This window comes from Piliocolobus tephrosceles, chromosome 10 (assembly GCF_002776525.5).
Source record: "Piliocolobus tephrosceles isolate RC106 chromosome 10, ASM277652v3, whole genome shotgun sequence".
Classification (NCBI taxonomy): Eukaryota; Metazoa; Chordata; class Mammalia; order Primates; family Cercopithecidae; genus Piliocolobus; species Piliocolobus tephrosceles.
The window spans coordinates 54,090,517-54,103,414 of record NC_045443.1 but is presented as its reverse complement, the minus strand read 5'-3'; the positions used below and the strand labels follow the sequence as shown (position 1 = coordinate 54,103,414).

The 12,898-nt window shown below is 46.9% G+C and overlaps 1 protein-coding gene across 4 annotated transcripts; it reads left to right on the top strand.

Moving 5' to 3' along the window:
• Positions 1-2,974: 2,974 nt before the first annotated feature.
• On the top strand, positions 2,975-9,556 carry TAC3 (tachykinin precursor 3). Of its 4 annotated transcripts, none has more exons than XR_002731380.2 (8): positions 2,987-3,129; positions 3,713-3,825; positions 5,859-5,952; positions 6,141-6,170; positions 6,654-6,707; positions 7,075-7,149; positions 7,236-7,414; positions 9,270-9,556. XR_002731380.2 is itself a non-coding variant. In XM_023210735.2 (7 exons), exons 2-6 carry the CDS (start codon positions 3,718-3,720, stop codon positions 7,146-7,148), a joined length of 360 nt encoding a protein of 119 aa, XP_023066503.1. In that variant the 5' UTR covers positions 2,975-3,129; positions 3,713-3,717; the 3' UTR covers position 7,149; positions 9,270-9,556. The 4 variants fall into 4 exon arrangements, 2 of the variants coding, with proteins under 2 accessions (XP_023066503.1, XP_023066504.1); XR_002731379.2 differs by lacking the exon at positions 7,236-7,414 and adding an exon at positions 6,791-6,907; XM_023210735.2 differs by lacking the exon at positions 7,236-7,414 and having other exon boundaries at positions 2,975-3,129.
• The last annotated feature ends 3,342 nt before the right edge of the window (positions 9,557-12,898 follow it).

Sequence of the window (12,898 nt, the reverse complement as noted above, 5' to 3'; positions counted from 1 at the left end):
TAGTTTTTTGTATTTTTAGTAGAGACGGGGTTTCACCATGTTAGCCAGGATGGTCTCGATCTCCTGACCTCGTGATCCACCCGCCTCGCTCTCCCAAAGTGCTGGGATTACAGACTTGAGCCACCGCGCCCGGCCAGGACTGATTTCTGATTAGGAAGGAAACCCTAAGCCGCGGGGGGAATTTTAATTATTAAACTGTAAAATGGAGCAGCCTCCGTTGTTAATTTTGTATGGAATCCAAAATGACAGTTTGAGTGTAATTGTTTTAGGTCAGGTTTTCGTGCTTTAATCAAGACAAGTTTTAAGGATAGCTATGACACTATTATGTGTCCTTTTAATTTGGTCTTTCTATCAATTCTTTAGAACAAGTGATTTTTTTTTTTTTAATTTAGGAATTTTAGTCTAAAGGATTTATCTTTTGACCATTGACAATTAGATTTTTTAATGGGGTATTTAATTCCAATAGCGACTTAATCCAACGGTTTCTTTATGTCAAAGAAGACAGAAGCCCATGAGGGATGAGACCTTGTGAGACAAAACTCCTCTAGGAGCTTGGAATGTTTGAAAAAACATGTCTTGGGCTCCCAATCTTTTCATACTGGCTGTGATGTTACCCGAAAAATCACATCCTTTGGATGGTGGAGACCAAGCGGGAATATCCCCATCTAGTCACGTCATGCTCTCAAGGACATGAGACAAGACGGAAACCTCTCACCCTGTTTTTATTTCAGGGACTGGCAGCAAAGTTTGTCATAACAGAAATCAGTCTAACCAGAACCACGAAACTGACTGGTTTGCAGCGCCTGCTCAAACAGTGGGTTGCAGGCCTCTTCTAGCCTAGGGTACCCCCTCCTTATGACAGAACACCAAAAGACAAAGACAAAAAAAAAAAAGGAAAATGGCAGCAACAACAAAAAAGCTATTTCTGAAAGGAATGGGGTCAAACAATATGAACACTCATACCACAAAGTACTAAAAAATATATTAGACTCACTATACCAAGGTTAGTCACACACAAAACCTGTTCTCTCATTAATCTTACATTTGGAAAGGAAAAGGAAAACAATGATTTTTACTGTTCACTCATCCAGAGTCCACAGAGAGAGAGAGGAAAACTGGAAAACTGGGAGTCTGGCAGGAAATTCTTACTCTTCTGCTGGCTTGTCAGATTCCTGTATTTCCTTCTCTGCGGCTTCCAGAAAAGCACAATAGCTTTGGTGGTCTTATTTGTGACGCCAAACTGTGGTCTTGGCCCTTAAAGTTTCAGTGAAAATCACTGACATGAAGCAGATTAATAGGGAAAAAGGCATACAAATTTATTTAATATGAATGGGAGCCTTTAGAATGAAGCCTTGCAGCTATAGGGGAAATTGTCTATTTTTATGTTTAGGTTTAACCAAGTATGGACAGCTGTGTAGAAATATGACGGGACAGAAAGGGCATGATCTAATGTTAACAGATTGAGTGGGGAAACCCAGCAAGGCCTGTCTGTTGAGATTCCTCCTGTCCTCTCTCATTCCTTCCTTCTGGGTGTGGGGCAGGACCCTCTCTGGAATTCTGGAATGGAGGTCTTATGACCTAAGTCAGATAACGTAGGTCAGATAATTTTTTTTTTTTTTTTTTGAGACGGAGTCTATCTCTGTCAATAGGCTGGAGTACAGTGGTGTGATCTCGGCTCGCTACAACCTGTGCCTCCTGGGTTCAAGCCATTCTCTTGCCTCAGCCTCCTGACTAGCTGGGATTACAGGTGTGTGCCACCACACCCAACTAATTTTTGTATTTTTAGTAGAGACGGGGTTTTACCATGTTGGTCAGGCTGGTCTCAAACTTCTGACCCCAAGTGATCCACCTGCCTCAGCCTCCCAAAGTGCTGTGATTACAGGCGTGAGCCACCACGCCCTCCATGCTTAGCCTATTTTTAATGGGAGTTTCATCCTCACTGGTGAGTGCTTTCATTGTCCTTAGGTGCCCCAAACCATGTGTTTAAAAATTAAATGCACAAAGAAATAAGTAGCCGTGTATAGTAGTAATAATTTGTTGTGAATAACTGTCATAAGTCACCTCTAAAACTGTATTTTTTATCTAGTTATTATATATGACTAGCTATATGTCTAGTTTTTTAAATAATACAAAGTAATTTATTTTTGGCAGCCTCAAAAACCAAAGAGATTAGGTAATGTAGTGTAGAAGAGAGCAGAGTTTTAGACCTGAGAAGAATCTGCCCACGACTCTTGAAACTCCACAACGAAAGTAGGAGACCCCAAAAAAGGGGTGAGTGTCATCTTTTCTGAGGTTTTTTTTTTTTTTTTTTAGATGGAGTCTTGCTCTGTCACCAGGCTGAAGTGCAGTGGTGCAATCTTGGCTCAGCCTCCCAAGTAGCTGGGACTACAGGCATGCGCCACCGTGCCCAGCTAATTTTTGTATTTTTAGTAGAGACAGCATTTCACCATGTTGGCCAGGATGGTCTTGATCTCTTGATCTTGTGATCTGTCCGCCTTGGCCTCCCAAAGTGCTGGGATTACAGGCGTGAGCCACCACTCTTGGCTGGTCAGATACTTTTTTTGGCCAGTTTTTACATAGAGTAATTTTAGGTTTTATGGCTGGCTGTGGGGAAAGGGGTTCTGGTTTTTATAGCTGGTCTTGGGGGAGAATGTAACTGAGTGACAAGAGGACAGGAGGGGGTCAGATAAAAACTTCTGCTTCTGAGGCTGCTGTTGAGGCCTTCATTTTGGTGTATTGTACAGTGTCAAACCATACACAAACCAGACACAGCAGCCAGCTCAGGTGCTGTTAGGAAATGGGCTTATTGCTGGGTCTGTGGGGTGTGTGTGTGTTGTGATGTGTGGCTGCTTCTGCATCCTCCTCCCCCCGACATCCCCCCCACCTCCCCTCCAGCCACCCTGGGATTGGTGACTCTCAGCCCCTCCCCTCAGCTCCCCTAGACCCACCCAGAGCCTTTATCAGGGAGCTGGGACTGAGTGACTGCAGCCTTCCTAGATCCCTTCCACTCGGTTTCTCTCTTTTCAGTAGCACCGGCAGCACCAGTGTGTGAGGGGAGCAGGCAGCGCTCCCAGCCAGTTCCCTGATCCTGCCAGACCACCCAGCCCCTGGCACAGAGCTGCTTCACAGGTAGGCGGTCGGGAGAATGCTGGATGAACTGGAGCTGGCACCAGGGGACAGGAGCCAGCGTCAGGAGGGAATAAAGCAGATGGTAGCCTCTGATAGGGGAGCAGGGGACTGGGAAGGTGAGCAGAAAGCACCTGTAGGGCCGAGAGCTGGTTAGTGTTTGGAGCCTGTGGCTATAGACTCATTCTTTCATACCAGAAAGTTTTTGCCTAAGTCTTGGGATTATCTAGTACTGGAAAATAGCATCCAGGATCCCTCCTCCAGCTCACTAAGGAAACAGACCAGTCCATGTCCTATAAATCTACCATCTTCCTTGGGAGCTAGAGTCCCTCGGCACCACTATAGCACTGCACATCTCCGGGTGAGATGTCTGATGGGGGAGCAGGGAAACTAAGCCCAAGGGCTGTACCCCCTTCTCAGAAATACTTTCCACCCTCTCTCCAGACCAGGGCTTGGACAGTGGAGTTGGAGGCTGGGGAAGCAGGGTCAAGCCAAGCTGCTGATAATGAATGTCTCTTGTGCCTTCACCCACGCTGTATCTTCCTCTTCTCTCCCTTACCTGAGTCCTGTCCCTTTGCTCTCCCAGGCACCATGAGGATCATGCTGCTATTCATCCTGACCTTCAGCCTAGCTCAGAGCTTTGGGGCTGTCTGTAAGGAGCCACAGGAAGAGATGGTTCCTGGTGGGGGCCACAGCAAGGTAAATCTCCCCGGGCAAAGTACTGGGGACATCATGGGAACCCGGGACTCTGCCTGTCTGGACAGCTGTAGTGAGGAAGCTGGGGTGGGTGGGTTGTCCATCAGAGAGCATTTTTCCTTCCTTTGGATTTCTTTGTTTCTGTGGTCCTCTCATGTTCCCACTGTCTCCAGGTGTGTTTGTGTCTCTGTATCTCTGCGTGTCTTTGACACCTTGTACATAAAAGGTGCCCTACAAATATGTTGTTTTGTGGATTGATTGATGGGAGACTTGGTGATTGGATGGTACTGCGAGGGGTGAGCTAGGGTGGTCTAAGGCTCTCTATGGTCTACCTCAGACCTCTTTGCAAGGGACAGATCCCTTCTACTTCCTGGATGGTATGAAACAGTCAGAATTTCTTTCCCAAATGGTCATTTGTGTGCTATTTTACCTATCAGTTATGTGTATTGTTTTATTTTCAAAATGCAAATAAATTCCCTTATCTTTTGCTCATCCACCCCCAGTAACCTCAGGTGCTTCTAAGATCCCAACCCCTTCCTTCTTCTCTTTTCTCCCTTGCCCGCCTCTATCCTTTGCTTAGTCAGGATAGGAAAACAACAACAGCAAGAAAACCAGGTTGAACCTCGATTTCTACAGTTCCTCTACGAAAAAGAATAGAATTGTCAGGGTAGGGATATAGGGGGAGAATAGGGAGGGAGTCTTTTCAAGGTTTTGAAATGACAGCAATTACATCGGAACAAATGCTTTTAAGATGATTACGGGTGGGACTTATTACAAATTCAATGCATGAAGTTTAACTGCCTCTTCAGCTCAAATCTGTTTAGCATCTCATTACAGGAGGTGGGCAGAGTATTCAACAATTTGGGAAAAGTGGCTGCCTGAATGCCACATGCTGGGCCAAGGGAGATATCGCCAGGGTAGCCTTGCAGGTGGCAGCGGTTATGCCATATCCAAAAGGCCAGAACCATTAAAAAAAAAAAAACAAAACAAAACGAAACACCCAGGCCCAGGGAGTGCCAAGTATGGGCTGGACACCGTTTGGAGCCACAAAGTTCCAGCCCAGGATAGTTAGAGTATCTGGGTTCTTCTGAGACAAACTTGTTTCAGGACTTTGGCCAATGAGATGTCCCCTCTGCCCCTCTTGGTCAATGAATGAGAGGGATTGCCATCCTACCCCTCCGCCCTGAGAGTCTGTAAGGATGAGAGAAATTGGAGCAGGAAGAGGATAGTATATAGGTGTGCCTAAGCAACTGCGTTGGTATGTGTGGGGGTGCGTTCTGTGTAAATGCACTTCTGTGTGTGCACAACAGCCCAAGGATGCATGGGTTCTGGAAAGAGAGGCACTGCCAAGACTTGAGATTTGAGGTGAAAATCTCCAGCCATGATCATTGTTATTGTTTCTCTGCAGTTGCAATTAACTGGCTGTGTGGTGTGTGCCTACCACCCTGCTGTGCCCAAGTTGCTAAAAAAAAAAAAAAAAAATCACAGGGACAATCAAGAGCCCGTGCTGGGCAACAGCTCTAGAACTTGGGGTTCAGTTGTGGAGAGAAGACATGCCTTCTGAGCATGTTGCCTTCCTGGAATTCTAGACCCAGGGCCGAAAAGGGAGCGGGAGAGAAAACTAGAGGCAGAAAGCCATGGAGAATAGAGAAAGAGGCGGTGGAAAACAGGGAGAGAAACATCCGTGGACATCATGCAGAGTGGGGGAATCACAGGGGCAGATGTGCGCCTCTAACCTCACCATGCCTGTGAATCACCTAAGGGGCTGCTTAAAATGCAGATTCTGTCTCAGGAGGTCTGGGGTAGGACCAAAAGTCTGCATTTCTAACAGGCTCTGCGTAGTGCTGGTGTTGCTGTTGGTCCACAGGTCACTCCTGGGGCACCTACTTCTCGTCCAGTGTGAACCAGAGGAAATTCTGAAAGAAATTGGGTGTTGGATTCAGGATGGGCTCAGGAAGAGGCTGTTTCTTGTGGGAAAAGGATGAGTGGATCTGGGTGGGAGCCTCCTGCCTCAGCCCTCTTTGTTTCTTCCCTAGAGGGATCCGGATCTCTACCAGCTGCTCCAGAGACTCTTCAAAAGCCACTCATCTCTGGAGGGATTGCTCAAAGCCATGAGCCAGGCTAGCACAGGTAGGAGGCAGCCCTAGGAGAGAGGGGAGTGAGGGGCAGGATTCTGAAGATGAGAGGCCTGGGAGATCCTTTCAGATGGGAGGGAGATGGGGGATAGCTTAGTGAATCGGTGAGGGTTGTGATCTGAACCCCCTCTCATCACTGTCCAACTTCACTCCCCATTTAGACATTTGTTCTTGGTTTCACAGATCCTAAGGAATCAACATCTCCTGAAAAACGTGAGTAGCCTCTTCTCCCTCCTCATCTCTTGCCACTTTCCCAGAGCTCTGTGGGGCATTGGGCTCAGGGGCCATTTTGTCCAGCCCCTTCTCACCTGGTACAAACAATATGCCAGCTCCCACTGCTCAGCCAACCTTTCCTGAAAGGGAGAGGCCATCTGGAACTAGGAGGAAGCTGGTGTGAGGGGCATAGTGGACTCTCCCTCTGCTGGTTGGTCACTGGAAAACAAGAGGACCTCTTGGTGGCCCTGAAGATTCCAAGTCAGGTACCTGCTAGAGCAGAAAATTCCTGAAATGTGGAGGAAGGAAAGGTGGGCAGAGAGAGTGGGTTTAGGGGAGACACTTGCTAACTGTGAGGAGTCATGCTTTGACAAGAAAAAGGAACAGAGACCAGAAACCCAGTCTCAGAAGTGTTGACCCATGTCTGGGAAGATGTATCACTTTCTCATAATCACTGCTGACAATGTTGGCCCTTTTCTGCAGGTGACATGCATGACTTCTTTGTGGGACTGATGGGCAAGAGGAGTGTCCAGCCAGGTAGGAGTGTGTGGGGTATGGTGGAAGGGCTTAGGGTACTGGCAGAGTATGATAGAATTCACATGCCCCATATTATTCACCAGAGGGAAAGACAGGACCTTTCTTACCTTCAGTGAGGGTTCCTCGGCCCCTTCATCCCAATCAGCTTGGATCCACAGGCAAGCCTTCCCTGGGAACAGAGGGGCGGGGACCTTTATAAGGTAGACCTGCTGCAGTTGGGAGGAAGGACAGGGAGACTCTGCTTCTCCCCAGTCTCCCAACTCTGTCTTTGAACGCTGCCCTTCATAGCCAGCCCTTTGCTGTTGGATCAGGGTGTAGTTCACATTCAGGAAGATCCCTCTTACTTACACTGTTCGCTTTACCGTAGACTCTCCTACTGATGTGAATCAAGAGAACATCCCCAGCTTTGGCACCCTCAAGTATCCCCCAAGAGCAGAATGAGGTAAGGATTGTTCATTAGAGAGGGGAGAGGGGACTGGGGAGGGGGCTGTGGGGGTTGCCAGCTGTGCATTTCCTCACATGCTACAGGTATTAAAGCTCATAGATTTGCCCTGAAATACACTGCCAGTGCCCAGCACACTGTCGGTCAAACACAAAGACACTTAGAGGCACGTGTGTGTGTGTGTGTGTGTGTGTGTGTGTACACATCCTCCCATCTTTCATCTTCTTCCTCTGGATCATGGACCTCAGCTGACTATTGAGCAGGAGTGAGTGTTGGGAGATGAGAGAGGGGCTTCTCTGATGGGTAACTTCTGTTGTTTGGACTTCATTCTTTTGTGATCTATGCAAAAAGATGGAGAGATTATTATGTGATAATTACAAATACCACAACCAATTCACAGGCAAGCATTTGCCTCCCAGGCAGGCTGAGCCTTTCAGATCACTCAGAATCCTGGGTTACTGGGTCCAGAGGGTAGTCATACACAAGGATGATTCAGGAAGAAATGCAAGGAGCTCTGAAATCTAATGGGAGTAGCAGGAAACCATATCTGAATCTCTCTCTTTAGCGTAATGAATAGGAACATGGCCTCAATGTCAATCCTGGATCTGCCACTCTATCTGTATCTTTTTGGCCAAGTTACATACCCTCCTGTGCCTCAGTTTCCTCATCTGAAAAATGAAAGTGATAATAGTATCTCGCGGGGTTGTGGTTTTGAGGATTGAGTATAGGTAAAGTGTTCAGAACAGTGCCGGGTGCATAGTGCTGTGTGCCAATTTTATAATAATTGTCCCAGTTTGGGAGGTGTGGGGGATGTCCTAATGTTTCCCCTGACTAGCTCTGTCTGGACCCCAGGCCTGAGTGGGCTGACAGATTCCTCACTTAGTATGCGAGTGTGAGAGTCCCCCAGGGAAGTGTCTAGTCAAAACACGAACCTTCCGCCTTGACACTGTCTTCCCACACACAGCAATAGCAGCTCTGCCAATGGCTTTCTTTTCACTAGCTTCCAAAGAAGTGGGGCGAGGGGAGTGAAAACGAGAGGGAGAGGGATTGGGAAGGCTCTTAATCACGGATAGCCTCCTGCCTTTCTCCCTGTGTCCCTGTTACCCATACTCATTGGTCTCAAGATGGCATGCCCAGGACCCAAGGAGCTGGCCCTTGATGATGCTGCCTGTGCATGAATTCCTGGGACAAGAGACTGGGTCTGGCCCCCCATTTAGTGTTGGGTGAGAGGGCACGAAGAGCTATAATAACTGTAACTCGCTGATTACATGGTAGTTACTGTATCATTTTGCTCTCATTAGATGGTTATTTCAGTCCTGCCAATGGCCAGATAATTATACAAGCAGCTATATCTGGATGACATAGTCTCCTCCAGCGTTATGCACTGGCCATAAAGATAATTACAGTGCAATTTTGCTATAGCATTTTATACAAATGGCAAAAACAAGTGTATTGTGGAAATCTACTTTTAATGCTTGTTTGTGCATCCAGGCTCTTTCAGAGGGACCCATAATTGCAGCCTTCATAATCTTACCACTGAGGGAGCATTCCCAACCTGTTAGGTGTCAGGCAGAATAGGACATAAGGTTTCTGGGAGCCAGCATTTAAAGATTACATGAGATGGATCAACAAAGATCATTGTGTCATCTGATTTCATTCATGTGAAACTGTTGAAAAAGGAAGTATTCCCTGGGCCTGTCCTTTCTCTAGGAGGTCTCTGGGAAGAGGAGGAACTGGATAAGGCAGGGGAAGCATTCCTAGTAGGGCACCTTGAACAGGGCTGTGTGTATGTCTGGCTTATGGGGGTGCTAGGATGGCATGAACTTAGTTCCTACTTCTTTGGTCCGCATGGGCCCCACTGGCCATACACACAGGTGTGTAGAGTAATGTAAATATGGCAGCCGGGAAGGTGCAAGTACCTGCTGCTAGGAGAGTTCCATCCTCAGTCCCAAAGCCTGGAGGGCAGGCTGGGGGTCAAGACTCTTGTTCTTTCCTCGCACAAACGCCCCTCCCCTTCTCTCCTGCTGCCCCAGCAGGTTTTAGTGGGAGTTTTTTTTTCACAGGACATAAGATGTGATTTCAGTGTTTTTTTCTTTTGTTTGTTTGTTTTTTGTCCTCAGCACTCCACTTCTGGACTCCTGGACTGCATTAGGAAGACCTGTTTCCTTGTCTCAATCCCCAGATGCACACACTCCTGTTACCCTTTCTCTTCCCTGTTCTTGTAACATTCTTGTGCTTTGACTCCTTCTCCATCTTTTCTACCTGACCCTGGTGTGGAAACTGCATAGCAAATATCCCCAATCCCAATGAGCATTGACTATAGAATCCCCTACAGTTCCTGTAGTGTCCTACATTAAAAATATAATGTCTCTCTCTACTCCTCAACAATAAAGGATTTTTTCATATGGATGATGTGATGTGTGTGTTTACTCATTTGGTTAGTGGATTTTTCTGTTCCTTGACTCTTCCAGCTACATGGTAAATACACACATACTTATGATACACATACTTCATATTTAAATGTAAATAATTTTACATATCTTTTTGTATATATCTATTTCGTGAACAGTGCCTTACACAGTGCTTTGCACGATGAGTATCAGATTTATTTAGTGATTAAAATAAACACAAGAACTTGGAAGATGGTTTCTAACACATAAAGATTTTCACAGACCAGTTTTAGATAAAGAAAAAAACAGGCTGGACCTGGTGGCTCACGCCTGTAATCCTAGCACTTTGGGAGGCCAAGGCGGGTGGATCACGAGGTCAGGAGGTCGAGACCAGCCTGACCAACATGGTGAAACCCCATCTCTACTAAAAATACAAAAATTAGCTGGGCATGGTGGTGCATGCCTGTAATTCCAGCTACTTGGGAGGCTGAGGCAGGAGAATCACTTGAACCCAGGAGGCGGAGGTTGCAGTAAGCCGAGATCACGCCACTGCACTCCAGCCTGGGCAACAAGAGCAGAAAACTCTGTCTCAAACAAACAAACAAACAAAAAACAAAAAAGAAAAAAATATATTCAGAATGACTTGTATTACTAGGATAGGCCTGGGAGACATCCATTCCTGAATCTGACCCTACTTAATTAGAGAAGGAGGTGGGGACCAAGGCTGTGCAGAGACCCAGCCACAGAGGAGGATGAATCTATAACACTATACAAATTTTCTGTCTCCAAATGCTGAGACTGGGTTCTGTGACAGATCCTGGGGATGAAATGATGACTCATACAGAGAGTTTACACTTTAGCAGGGCCGTGGACAAGCAAACAGAACTTGATCCAGCTAGGACAGGGTGTGGACAGGGAGGTTACTACTGAGGCCAAGAAAGAGAGGAGCAGATATCTTCACCGTTAACTGGCTGCCTTAGTTATTATAAAGGGAAAACATTATTTCCTCCGACTCCTCTCTAATGTGCCTGTTACCAGCCCCTGCAGCTCTGACTTAACAGTCCCCAGAATGTGTAAGGCACTTACATGTGGTATATACATGGGTATGGGTGTCTTTTATTAATCTGAGATGTCAACTATCACAGCCCGTCATCCCAAGGGGGGTTCTGTACCCTAATGGAACAGCCAGTGAACTCCTCAGGCTCCTTATCTTAGCCTGGTACAGGGGCCTTGGTTATGCCCCTGAATTGCACTCATAAAACATCAACACATAGATTTCCCAAAGCAGTGTAGGGACAGGGCCACAGAGCCAGAGGCCACTTCCTGTAGTCCTTTCATTCTAGTGAAAGTTCTGTCTTCCTACAGTCTGACTTGGGGCCACTTTGGAATAACAGCTGTATAATAGGGGGTGGTGAAAGGAGGGAATACTCACCTTAGTATTACTTATGTCAGCTTTATAGCCAGAGGTCAAAGAATGCCCCCAACCCAGAGTCTAGACCCTTTTTCCAGTGAGTCTTCTCTTTGACTTTTCAAAATTATCTATCTATAGGGCTTAAAACGAGGGACACTTAAGCAGAGTCTAGGGACTTTCTTTGGGTCATGAAAGCTATAAGAGTTGATTCTGCTCAGACTTAGTGGGAGTTAGGCATATAGGCTGAGATAAGAAAATTGCTTTGCAAGTAGGAACGTAAGTGCAGAAAGATTGCTCTCTAGTGGGACTGACAAAAATTGCAGTACTGGGGACTCCAGAAAACAATGAAGACAAATGTTAAGTTAGATTCCTGTGTTTGTACTTGAAGAATGTGTGAAGGGATCCTGATCCTCCCTTTCCTGTTGTAAAATGGTTGATGCCTAAAGAGATCTGGTCCACAAGACCTTGACTAAATTCCTGGCCCTTTCTTCTCCATTTAACTTTGTATATGTTTGTTATTGTGACTATATGGTGATTTACTTTAAAAAGACTTCAGTATAAGTGGTATATACTCTCACCTGCGTCTTTTGGATGCTTTGTTTTCATGTGAAGTTTATTGGGGTCAACCCTCCAGAGATGGCTGGGGCAGTTGGTTAGAAAGACTGAACAGGCCCAGGCCCTTGCAAGCCCAGCAACCCTCTGTCTCCAGAGTCATGCTGGAGGTCTGGACCTGCTGGCTGTGTGATATTCCACTTTAGGGAGACTCCGTTACCTTGCACAACTGTGAGAGCTGGGCCTGCCACTGAAACATTGTGTCAGCCTCTAAGTGACCCTTTCACTAGATGGTAAAGTGAGATGCCTCATCCCCAAACTATGAGAACAGTTGTATGGCTGTTTTTGTGTCTCCTGGCTAACAAATGTTACATGTTTGGCAGCATTTGGTATAGTGCCTGCTTTCAGTATAATCTACCACCAGCTAGTGAGGTTGTGGAAAGAAGGACACACAATCTCCCAAATTCATCAAGAGAACGGACAATTGCTGAATGGCCAAACTGGCTTAGATCTGTTGGCGATATTCAGTGTGTCCCTTCCTTTCCATTTATCCATCAAGGAATTACTGAACCCTATCATGCGCCTGTCCTGGGAGTTTGTCCTTGGCTGCAAGCTATTCTCAGGCAGTGACTGGGATGGGATGGGAGAGAGGATGAAACTGAAGGGTCTTGGAGCCTAAGAGCTTCCTCTGTACTGAGGGAGGGAGGGTGACATGACCAAGACTTCTAATGTCTTTGGTGGTGGTGGGTGGGGCTGGCAGTGTAGGTGGTTTTGCTTTGATGACAATTTTTGGGCAGCAGCATTTGAGAAGATGATTTGGGAGAAGGGTGGGGAGGAAGAGTGATCGAGTTCTACACAGAGTTGGGGAGGGCAGGCTTCAGGAAACAGGCCTGGGGTGCCAAGGTACAGTGAGATCCTGTGACTTTCTTCATTTGGCCACCTAGGTGGAAGGCGGGACAGCAGTGGATTACCAGAAGGGTCCAGTAGTAGCAGTCTAGCCCTCAAGTGCTCCTTCATTCGTTCAAGCAGGCTTAATGTATTAAGCACTTATTGTGTCAAGAAGTGTGGTAGCAGTCAGTGTGGACGTGCCGCGGTGTGCAAAGCCACAGATCCCTGATCCAGGAAGCCCACAGCCTAGTGGAGGAGATACATAGTGATCAAACAATCTTACAACTTTTTGTAAAAAGCCCATAGTAGATGTTCTGAAGAGAAGCTTTTGGAACTGTGAGCGAAGAACAGGGGAGTCGAAGAGCGTTTGGATGGGGTTTTTCACTCTTCAGGCACCAAGTCCCCCACACGGTGGATCAGCGCTTAGAAAAAGCCAGGCCTGGGGACTTGGAAGCCCCTGCACCCTTAGCGCGAGTAGGGCCCCGGCCCCGGCCCCGCCGTCGGGGGG

Bases quoted from the DNA above. Each gene is read 5' to 3' on its own strand.
- TAC3 (XM_023210735.2), top strand. From the start codon at position 3,718: ATGAGGATCATGCTGCTATTCATCCTGACCTTCAGCCTAGCTCAGAGC. The intron at 3,826-5,858 runs GTAAATCTCCCC...TTTCTTCCCTAG, and splicing joins CTGGTGGGGGCCACAGCAAG to AGGGATCCGGATCTCTACCA. The intron at 6,708-7,074 runs GTAGGAGTGTGT...GCTTTACCGTAG, and splicing joins CAAGAGGAGTGTCCAGCCAG to ACTCTCCTACTGATGTGAAT.